Raw genomic sequence first — 11672 nt, 5'->3', positions numbered from 1 at the left:
TTAATAAGCGACCTTGTGCTATGGACTATGCATTCCAAAATTGTAAGCATATGCAGCTGTATGGTCTAACGTAATGATTTCAATTATCAAAGCCTGATATACTACTTTGAGTATTGGAATTGTTTATTCAATTCCATGTAGTTTTCATATTTCACAGAACATTATATCATGTTTTGTTCCCTTATATCCATATTTAAGAGAACATTATATCCTGCATTATCATTATTTGTTTATATATTTTTTAAATATCTTATTGGTGCAGAAAAAATTAAATGCCAGGGATGTTATGATTATTATTATAATGACCAATAACAATTTTCTCTTGGAAGCCTAGTTACACTAAACATCTTTTCAAAGGTGTGTGTCTTGCAGGTATAGCTTAGCAATCATAAGAGATAGCCGAAAAGGACATGGTTCCAGGATGAGGCTTTAGAAGGGGTTCTCAATTGACTCCAATGTAAACCCGTCCGCGGTGGTAAGAGATGCTCAGAGCAGACGCTCCAGCCGTCCATTCACTCCAATAATAACCCGATCACGGCGATACATGACGCTGTGAGCTTCAATCTGATTGGAGAATCATCGGTGTCATCTGTGGTCGAGGATTATGGGTAATGTAGGCCTTTCCGCTATCCAAAACAAATGAATAAAACTTTATTTCTCAGATTCGAAGGAGAAAAATCATACTGAGGGCCACATAAACTACATCTGCAGCAAAGTCCCATCAAGGCGATTTGGAATTGAGAAATCTCCACAAAGGAAATTTAGTAACACAGCTGGCCGAAGAGACACGCAGCTGTCTATCTTTTTCATTAGCTGTGGATGAAAGCACGGACAACATGGATACAGCGCATCTATCCATTTTTATTACAGGCGTGAAGCCGGACCTCTGTGTCACTGAGGAGCTCTTGGATGTAGCTGCCATTCATGGGACCACAACGGGCCGGGACAATTTTGATGCAGTGGAGAAGTCCATAAGTAAAAATAAATTGCCGTGGGAAAAGTTGGTGGGACTAACTACAGATGGTGCACCTGCGATGTGTGGAGGAAAAACAGGCTCGTTTGGACTAATGAAGGAGAAATTGCAAAAAAGTAACTGTCACACGCCCCTGATAACGTATTAATGCATCATCCATCAAGAAGCTCTGTGTGGAAAGGTTCTGGAGCTGGATGATATTATGACCACAGTCATGAAAACAGTGAACTTTATTCGGGCGCGTGGCCTGAATCACCGCCAGTTCCAGCTGTTCCTGCAGGAGGGGGCTCAGAGCATGGAGATATGCCATACCATACAGAAGTAAGGTGGCTGAGTAGGAGCATTTTGTTTTGTGTTTGTTATTTCCAGAACATGATCTATGAATGAGGATGTGTGTGAGATGGTGTCTCAGGGAGAGGACCGATCTACTTGATGTGTTCAAGGACAGGCAGCATCACCTCATTGTTGTTGTTCTTTTTGTAAAATGCTACTTCTGTAATACATGTTGGTTGTGCCATAGGTTTTGAAAAATAGGTTTTGAAAGTCTATTAAAATTATGACATTTATTTCATATATAGGCTTATTTATTTATAGTATTTGGGGAATACAAAAAAGCGCTAATTTAAATAAAAAAGTAAAAGCTGCTCATTTAGATAAAAAGTATCATTATAAGCATATGATTTGCATCTTTTTTCTTACCTTTTTAGTGCCCACATAATATTCACTATAGGGTTGAAGGTTTCTGGACACCTGATCATCATACCCATATGTGTGTCCTCCCCAAACTGTTGCCACAAAGTTGAAAGCAAAAAATGGTATAGGATGTCTTTGTATGCAGTAACTTTAATATTCCCTTCAGTAGATCTAAGGGGCCCAAACCTGTTCCAGCATGACAGTGTTCCTGAAAGCAAGGTCCATGAAGACATGGTTTGCTAATAGTGGTGTGGAAGAACCAGAGTGGCCTGCCCTCACAGATCCCCACTGAAAACCTTTGGGATGAATTGGAACACTGACTGCACCCCAAACCTCCTCACCCGACATTGGTACCCAACCTCACTAATGCTTTTGTGGCTGAAAGGGAACAAATCCCCATAAGCCACATTCCAATATCCAGTGGAAACCTTTTGCAGAAGAGTAAAGGTTACTATAATGGCAAAGTGAGACTAAATCTGGAATTTAATGTTCAAAAAGCACATATGAATATTGCAGGCAGGCATCCACATACTTTTGTACATGTAATATAACACACTGTGCTGCGAGACCTCAGGTTTGTATCCTAAGTTCTTTTTTGGCCTGTGGATGATGATGCAATGTTGCCACATTTATTGTTCTGTTTGTCTGTCTGTCTGTCTACATTAATATTCTATATTATTATTTCCCAGCACATCCAGATGACCATCCAGGCTTTACAGGAGGAGCTTTGTACCCAGAGAGACTTGAATGAGCACCTGCAGCAAGAGAACAGTGCAGGCTCATTAGGTTCACCTCCTGACTGTTTCCCTTACCTGGAGATCACTGAAGACAACTTCCATTATCTCCAAGCTGAGCATGAGCAGCAAACCAAGGAGCTTTTCCTTCTTAGGAAAACTGTGGAGGAAATGGAGCAGCGCATGAAAACGCAGAAGCAGACACTGAGCGCCCGGGATGAATCCATCAAAAAGCTGCTGGAAATGCTTCAGGAAAACGGTCTTGCCAAGTCTGGGCTGCCTGATGAAGAGGGACTGAGGTTCTGCCATGCTGAGGATGCGCTTGGTCACCTGGGGGACATGCTAGGGCAGAAAGAGAAGGAAAACAAGCACCTGAAAGAGGTGAGTTATTGGAGAAACAAATATTAAGCTTGTTACACTACCAGCACACCTGATCTAGCTGATCACTTAAATATCAAACCATAAATGAATTAGATCGGGTATATTGAGAGTAGGGAGAACTACAGTGTTGGGCATGAATATTCACCCCCTTGAACCTTTACACATTTTGTAGCATTACAATCTAGAATTGAAATATGTCATGCATGATGCCTTTAAGCATACTGCCACAGCTACATTGGAGTTGTTCAAAACCAAGAATCTTAATGGCCCAGTCAAGAAGAAGGGGAAACTAAGATCCACATCAAGATGTGCAAGGGAGATGCAGACATGCAGCTGTAATAGCCACCGATTACTTATGCAGTGCACTGTTGGTGTGGTTTTGTGAGAACGTGAAAATGCGGGCCCTTTTTAATAGCATAGCCTATCATAGTGATTTCTGATCTTATCAACACAACCATCTCTATTCTAACAGCATCTTGTATAGAGTGATTAACAGGCTACAAATAACCTCACTGTAAAGAGGAGGTTTATTTTTACCCTCTAAATCTTCTCAGCCTGTAGTGTCTTGCCTCTGTGAAGAGGTCTGGGACATGCATAACTGAAGCCATCTTTGTCAGACCGAGCTGTTACTGATAAATTCTCACATGTCACCTCATGTGCAAAAACAGAATAACATGTATTTTGAGAAATCACTTTTTTTTTCTTCACAATTTTAGAGCCTAGCATTAATTTTAATTATAGAGTGTGTATCTGGAGCATAAATGCTACTGGAGGTAAGTTGGCAGTTATATGTGCTTGCTGTTTTAGTGACCTTCTGAACACTGTTTATACAGCTAATATACAGTGAATATAAGCCTGTGATTAATGAGGAAAAACACTCAAACTGATTATTGAGAAGGAATGGTGAAATGGTATTTCTTTACTTTTCTGGGCCCAGGTAGAAAGTGGAAAGAATGAAAGATACAAATAAGGTGGGAAAGAGCTTCTTGAGGGCACTTTCTCTGTAGGCTCAAAACTGTACTGTAGACAGGTTTCTATTTTGGTTTATATACTGTAGTGGAGCTTGTGTGTGTATGCACTTGCCAGAAATGTCTACACCCTATTAACGGGCATCATTAAACTTGGTCTAGTAAGGATGTGTTGCTGAAGTCTATTAGGGTGTGCTACTCTTCTTTCATTTAAATAGCTGGCACAGAAGCAAAATTAGATCATTACATTAAGCTCATTATTTGAAAGGAAAAAAAATCCATTTTTAATTCACTTAAAGGAGCTACATTTAGGAACTGAGCATGCCTAGGAACTCATTTATCTTTGAGTGTGAGATAGGTAGATTTATATAGCATACATCAACAGTTGTTGTTATTTAAAGCTACAGGATGGAATTTTTCCTTCTCTGGTGGGCTAATACTATTGGAAGCAAATTATGGAATAATTTTTCTTAACATGAGTTGTGCTGTGCCCTTGCTCAACTGCGTGCAATAATTTCATGGATGTGAGTGCACACATAAATGCACTTAAAGGCTGGGTCCCAGACCACATAATGCTAAGTAGTATACTTAATATTTGAAGTATTTAGTACTTCCACAATTCTGTGTGGCCAGCCAGCATGTCAATAGTAGTTTTGTGTTTTTAGTGAAAAGTACTTAATAACAGATCGAGCTGGTAAATAAAGATGTTGGCTCATATTTGATAAATCTACCTTGTGAAAGCATCCTTGAATTTATAAAATAAAATTGTAGTCAATCACGTTTTAATTCACTTGCAATTTTCATTAGCATGATTTTTGCTTCACATGCATTTTAAATCAATCCTTTTAAATCAATTAATAAATTTTTCCAAGGTTTACATTCTCATACTCTTTTCTCTTCTAAGTAGCTGTGGCTCCTGCCAGTTATTGTGTAGCCAGAATTAATTCATGCCTAAAGTTGGCACATGATGATGTTTGACATGGAGTATCTGAGCTGGTGCATGATGTATCCATTTCCAAATGTCAGATCCAGCCTAACATCCCTGATACAGTACTGACTGGTTTGGCTTGTAAATACATTAATTGTCCTAATGTACCTTCATGTAATGGTATCTTCCATAAAAATCAATCTTTGATGAATGTATTAACTAAGCAAGCCATAACTCAACAAATCTCAGCAAAGATCTAATATAATAGAATAGTAATACTCTGTAATTTCACGTCTTTGTATGTTTGTGTTTGCCATATACACTACAAGTCTACAATTATCTCTACATTATTTCTACATACCTCACTACTATTTGCACAGTGACTGAGTGAAAATCATGGAAGAACATATGGATAAGAAAGCTTGTTGCAGTCAAGTTCATTGGTAGTTGGTTTTGTTTAACTGTGGTTTTACCAAGTTTATGAATTAGTTGAAGTTTTAAATGATATTGTCATTGATGTGTGTGTGTGTGTGTATGTTTATATATATATATATATATATATATATATATATATATATATATATAATGTTTAATATCTATAGTTTAGGGCTGCAACTAACTAATTATTTTGATAATCAATTAATCTGTTAATTGTTTCTTGGATTAATCGATTAGTTGGATTAAAAGGCCAATTTTTTTTCTGTATTTCGAAAAAACATATTTCACATTCTGCCCAATGTCGTCCTTCAAACATTGTGCAAATTGAAGGCTATGAAAAAGGTATTAAATATATCTATGTGGGCTATGCTATACATTGTGCAAAGGATTTTTAAAAATATTAACATTACATTTTGAAAACAAAAAAAAACAACAACAACTGATTGTCCACGGGCTTTTAAAGCAGAAGTTAAATCACTATATTTAAAATGCTAAAAAAGAAAAACAAAAGCAGAAACTAAGTGATAACTGGTAAGAAGTTGAATATACACACACATTCACTCATTTGAACACAGTATCATGTTACTTTATTCTGTAAATGTCTGTAAATTTATATACAATTTCCATGTTGAACCATGTTATAACCCCTTTACAGTTACTGCTCTCATAAAAAACACTATTAATTTTCTTTCTAAATAAAGCTAAATATAGCATCAAACAACATATTTGATCAAAATGAATATTTTAGTCAGAGTTATTGAGCTTCCTTTCTATTGTGCGCTGTTTGATTGACACATGCGTGGACTTGTGCTCATTCAGTGAAGTTTAATGGAGACTCAATTGCTGTCAGGACAGGCCTTTATGGATAATGGAAATACTGGTATAAGTGTATAAATGTAAAAATGTAATTTCTGCACTGAAGAAAACATGTCTGGAGGACATTAAACAGAACACGCATCTGTCGCAGCATGTGACACGACAAGCCACATTAATACACTTATGAGTTTGTTCGAAGCGCTTAATATGAAGCATCCTCATGTTTTGGACAACCTGGATCGAGCACTTTTCCCGCAGCAGCTGACTATGACTGCCGCTGTTTTTCAGATGTGTTTTATTCATAGAAATGTGTTTTTCACCATTGTGAATTGAAGTCATTGATGGGGTCATCCACAGTAACATCACAGACCTAACTAATCCAATGAAATTTATTGTCAATTATTTTAATTATCGATTATTATCGATTTTATCGATTAGTTGTGGCACCCCCTACTATTGTTAGATCTGTTGCTTGGTAACTGTCTGCTGATGGCTTTGTTCAAATGCATTTCCAGCTGGCTGATATCAAAACCATGTCTTATAAAACAAGTTTGTGAGAGAAGGCCATTGAGGGAAGTCTGTAGAAATGTAAATTAACTCTATTAATATGTGTTAAAAAAAACTTATGAATAGTACCACATTATGCCTATGGCTGCCTCTTGAGTGTTACATTTACATAATTTGTCTTGGAATAGATACATTATTGGGTATGTAGGTTAATTATTCAGAATTTGCTAAATTAATATTATGTCTAAAATTATCTTTCACGCGTTGTAAATAATTGTTGTTTTATGCAGATTCTTGACAGAGGTCTGAGGCACTAGTTCATGCACTGACCACTGTGTGGCAGCATTTGTTCAATTTTGGGTCAAATTGTCTTTTCATTTGCTTTGTCCATGAAACCTCACACATATTTTCATGTGGTGTGTCCTATGTAATTTACACCTTATTTGCAGAATAGCTGTGCCATTTGGCATTGGTATCTTGCAAAAAAATTTTTTGTTTGATTGGTTCTAACAATATCTGAGTGTGCTTGAACCACACTGCAGTTGGCTTGGATTAACAATTCTTATTTTTATGCAAAAAAAAAAAAAAAACTTAAATAGAGTCTTAATTGCACGGGAAAACAGAGCTTAAATTTTTGGTGCAGTGTTCTGCTTTGAACTCAGCTTGCTTTTGAAATCCTCTTTTCGTGGCTTCTCTCCACTTGACTGCTGATATCTTGCTTTCAGCACATCTTTTCATGTACCAATCAGCATCTGAAGAACAAAGTATATTTGCACAGCAGAGCTCAGAGTAACCTGTTCCAGAACGAGTGCCGTGCTGATCTGGAAACAGTGGCCCAGCCCGAGGTTTAACTTCAACTCCCATGCAGAAAACCACCAAAAGTAGTTTTGGATCAGTAGCAAAGTGTGATTTCTGTCACCAATTCCCATATCCACTGAGCTTTCCCTTGGGTATGTATGTTTGCTTTCTTCTTCTCAAGAGTGTGAAGGCAGGCATGATATGTTTGTTTCACACCCACTCACACACTTACCAACACATATAGAGCAAGTGGTTAAAGTGGATCCAGGAGCTGAGTGATTTTAACTGGCTGCAGGATCTTGGTGGACTGTAGAAAAACACTTTTCAAACACGCTTGTCTGAGCATGTGCAAACGTGTCTGAGAGAGGTAGAGGCACACAAAGAGAGCACAAGTGTATCTGGAGAATCTTTTGGATTGAAGACTGAGAGGTGTATTACCAGCAGACTTCTGTTGCTTACATAGTAATGATGAGTGATTTGAAATACAGCAGGGTTATCTGTACAATATGTACAGATATTAGATATGTAGATTATTGGTACATAAACATCTTCCTCCTGTGTGAAATCTGTTGTAAATATAGATAATTTGAGAGTGTATATCTATATGGGAATGAAAGAAGACAATAACAGTATCCATGCTGTTGTAGTTTTGAGTTTTTTCATTTTTAATATAACTATAAAATATAACAATTCTTCTTCTTCTTCTTCTTCTTCTTCTTCCTCTTATTATTATTATTGATATGAGATGAAGCAGGTATTATACAGACTAAGTCCTAGGGAGGCCTAAACTATTTTTTTTGCCATCATGCACACATGAACCATGACTTATTCCACTACTTTGCTGTTTCCTTATGAGGGGTAGCAGCCTGTGACAATGCAGAATTAATGTAATGCATTGTACAGTATTATGAATATAAAAAAGAAACATGTATAAGTCTGTGTACATTGCGTTCATTCGTTTTTGGTTTCAAAATTGAAAAACAAAATACAAATGATGACACATTCATGAATTTTTTTGTTATAATATCAACAATGGAATTACTAAATTACTATGTTTAAAATCCATTTATGCTCAAAAATGCAAAATATTTCAAATATGCCTTGTTTATAGTTTCTTGCCGTCTTATTTTTTGAGTTGGAGTTAGTTATTTCATTTTGTGGCATGCTCGCAGAATGTTCTGAGTCGGCGTCACAGCGTAAGGGACCGTCTGGCAATTCCACCCACTGAGTTAAAACGTCGAAGTTGTCAATGCATTCATTAAAATGACATAAGATTTAACGTACAAAAGTCATTTAAAAACATCTCACCTAAATGTTTTATCTATATAATTTACCTAAATGTTTTTTTTTTCACATTCCAAAAGTTGAAGTAGGTTCCTAGTGGCCAGACTGATGTACTACAGGTGAGATTTTGCCAGTACCTCCCTTTATACAAATACAATACTCAATTATTTGAATAGGTCAAACATCTCATTGTGAGCCTGCTACAGCCTTTAGAATGTAAAATGTGTTTTTAAATTACTTTGTATGTTAATAGCTATGTCAATTTAATTAATGCATGGACAACGTCAACGTCTGAGCCCACCCAAACGTCTGTCTTGCCCACTCAATCAGAATATAGGCAAAGACAACATTAATCTTTTATTTTCTTTACAATTTGTGTATTGGTCAAAAGCAATCTCAGGTGGGCTGTGTGTTGAGAAGTTTTAGGAAGGGATGTAGACTGCCACAATCAATCACAAAATAACGCCAGAAAATTGCAGTATCTTTCTATATTTTTATTGCCTGAAAGCAACGGCGCGTTCTACACTCATGAGGTGGCTTCAGTCTGCCCACCTTCTTTAGCTGGCAAGAACCGGGCCTTGCGAAGTTTTAACTCAGTGGGTGGAATTGCCTGACGGTCTCTTAGGCCACTTGCGCTGTGATAACTGGTCAGAACCTTCTCAGGTGTAAATATGCAGCTCTAATACGCGCTGGCATTTTTTTTGTAAAAGTTTTATGCCCGTATCTAATATTTGAATATTATTAAAACTAACGGTTGTATTGATATCTGTGTAAGACTGTCGCCTCTATAGAACAAGGGCAGGGGAAAGTGAATATCCAGCGAATATCGAACCTAAAACTAACTTTATCACCGTGAAAAACCCAGCTAATTTCCCCGGTGAACATGTCATCCTCCCTTACTGTTACAAAACAAGACTCGAACAGGAAGTAAGCGCAGGAGTAAAGCCTTTATTTTCACACTAAGGTCAAAGTACTATGAGGCAGGAAACAAGGTCTAAACATAAACCTAGAGCTGAAATAAGAAACATGAACTTAAACAGGGCATGGAAACTCACGTTTAACCATGGCATGAACCACTCGTTTAACTATGGCATGAACCACTCGTTTAACTATGGCATGAACCACTCGTTTAACTATGGCATGAAACACACACTCATTTAACTATGGCATGAAACACTCGTTTAATTTTGGCATGAACTAAGGAACAGGAAACTAAACAGCGCATGGAAACATTTCCGCCTGGCACCATTACTCTTATCCACCATTACTCTTATCCGTATTTACTCTAATACTGCCCTCCGTGCACAGCACCGCGAGGGGTTTAAATAACCAGTCACAATTACCTTAATTGCTGACAGCTGGCAACACTTCAAAGCACACCCACGCACCTCCGCCAATAACTGAACAGGGCGGGGACAGAACAGAAACCAAAATAAGTGCACATGTCCGTTGCAAACAAAGTCTTATCGTCCATGCGCACTTCAAGCACGTGCACGCACTCTCCAGCTGACTGTGCACGTCGTCGCCGCAGCGCCATCTGCTGGCAAGATAGTGACACTTACTGTAACCCTCTTACTACCTTTGAAAAGCATGTAATGAAGCAACATGTCTGATGAAGCCGCTGATGGATTCTGCACTTTTTTCACTTAGTTAAAATACACTTGGGTTATGTGAGCTTGCCACAAAATGAAATAACTCCAACTCAAAAAATAAGACGGGAAGAAACTATAAACAAGGCATATTTGAAATATGTAGCATTTTTTAGTTTTAAACATAATTAATTAGTAATTCAATTGTTGATATTAAAACAAAAAAATCATGAATGAATCATCACTTGTACTTTGTTTTTCAATTTTGAAACCAAAAACGACTGAACGCAACGCACACGGATCTGTATACAACAGCAAAACCTAAAACACCACAACAAATATGAAAACGACAAATTCAAAACACATCAACGGTAATTCAAAACATAAAGGGTATATAACTGTTTGCATATCACATGCTTGTTGCTGAATGGCTACAGCACGTGTCAGTCTAAACACCACAGAAAATGGGGAGTTGGAAGATGTTTACAGTAGGAGGAAATATGAACCTAAATTAATCTACTAATGCTTTTATTCGTTTAATAGTCATACACTGTGTCCAATCAACAATAAGCATGTGATGTTTAATTAAGTTGAAGTTTAATGAACTTACTCTTTCCATTTTGAGTTAATTTTGATGTGTTTTTGAATTTGCTATTGTGTGTTTGGTTTTGTTGCATCTTCTGTTTTTGATTTGTTAATCAAACCTCTCACTTCAACTTCAGGATGTAGAGAACCTCTTTCCCCCCTTTTAATCTTTTGGTTTGGGAAATCTCACAGTCTGGGCAGCAAGGCCGGTACACAGTGCGGAGGTAAATGTCCCATTAAATAAAAGCTCTCTCTAAAGCTTGCATGAGCCTTGTTTTTTGGGCCTAACCTTGATGTTCTTGGGAGAAGTGTGGTTTTCAGTCTGACTGAAATTTCAGTCCCGCTTCAACATGCTCAAATGAAGGAAATGTGGGAACATCGACATGTCAGCCAAGCTGTCCATTAGTGTGTCTTTCATTCTTTTATCAGGTCCAATCTGTCACAGTTCTCTTTTTCTTCTCCAGTTCCTTCCTTTACACTGAGGTATTTTTACTCAACTTATGCCTGCAATGAGAGGTGGAACATGTGCCATTTCATTCTTAATACTCAAGTAATAGTGATTTATCTGTTACATAAGATAAAGAGGCAGTGTGTGTTTGAGAGGGAGATCCTAGGTGGGCTCAGGCAGTGTGTGTGTGTGTGTGTGTGTGTGTGTGTGTGTGTGTTTGTGTTTTTTTTTTTTTTGTGTGTACCTAAGTGGTTTAAAAAAGTTATCTGCTGGATCAGCACGTTTGCTTTGTACCTGCCTTCAATGCCTGCTGTTTTATGACAGCAAAAACATTCTCTTCTCTTCTCTTCTCTTCTCTTCTCACAAATCTCACTTTTTTTTTTATAAATGTGTAGGTTAGGATCTTAGTTGAGAGATTAATTGTGACATTTACTGTGTCTGTAGTAATGGTTTAATGTTTTGTTTAAACTCTAGCCTCTTTAGACAGATCCGTTAAAAGAGAGAGAGGGAATGAGGGAAGGAGCACCTTT

The 11672-nt window shown here is 37.4% G+C and overlaps 1 protein-coding gene across 1 annotated transcript in view; it reads left to right on the top strand.

The window, feature by feature from the left end:
* The first annotated feature begins 2079 nt into the window (after positions 1-2079).
* LOC128607637 (ERC protein 2-like) overlaps positions 2080-11672 on the top strand; it is a 30309-nt gene continuing 20716 nt past the window's right edge. Inside the window, exon 1 of the mRNA XM_053624665.1 lies at positions 2080-2781. Coding sequence (XP_053480640.1) covers positions 2284-2781 — 498 coding nt within the window. The 5' untranslated portion in view covers positions 2080-2283. The remainder of the gene's footprint in view (positions 2782-11672) is intronic.

The sequence above is a fragment of the Ictalurus furcatus genome, chromosome 5, assembly GCF_023375685.1.
Source record: "Ictalurus furcatus strain D&B chromosome 5, Billie_1.0, whole genome shotgun sequence".
Lineage (NCBI taxonomy): Eukaryota > Metazoa > Chordata > Actinopteri > Siluriformes > Ictaluridae > Ictalurus > Ictalurus furcatus.
This window is presented reverse-complemented; position numbering and strand designations above follow the sequence as displayed.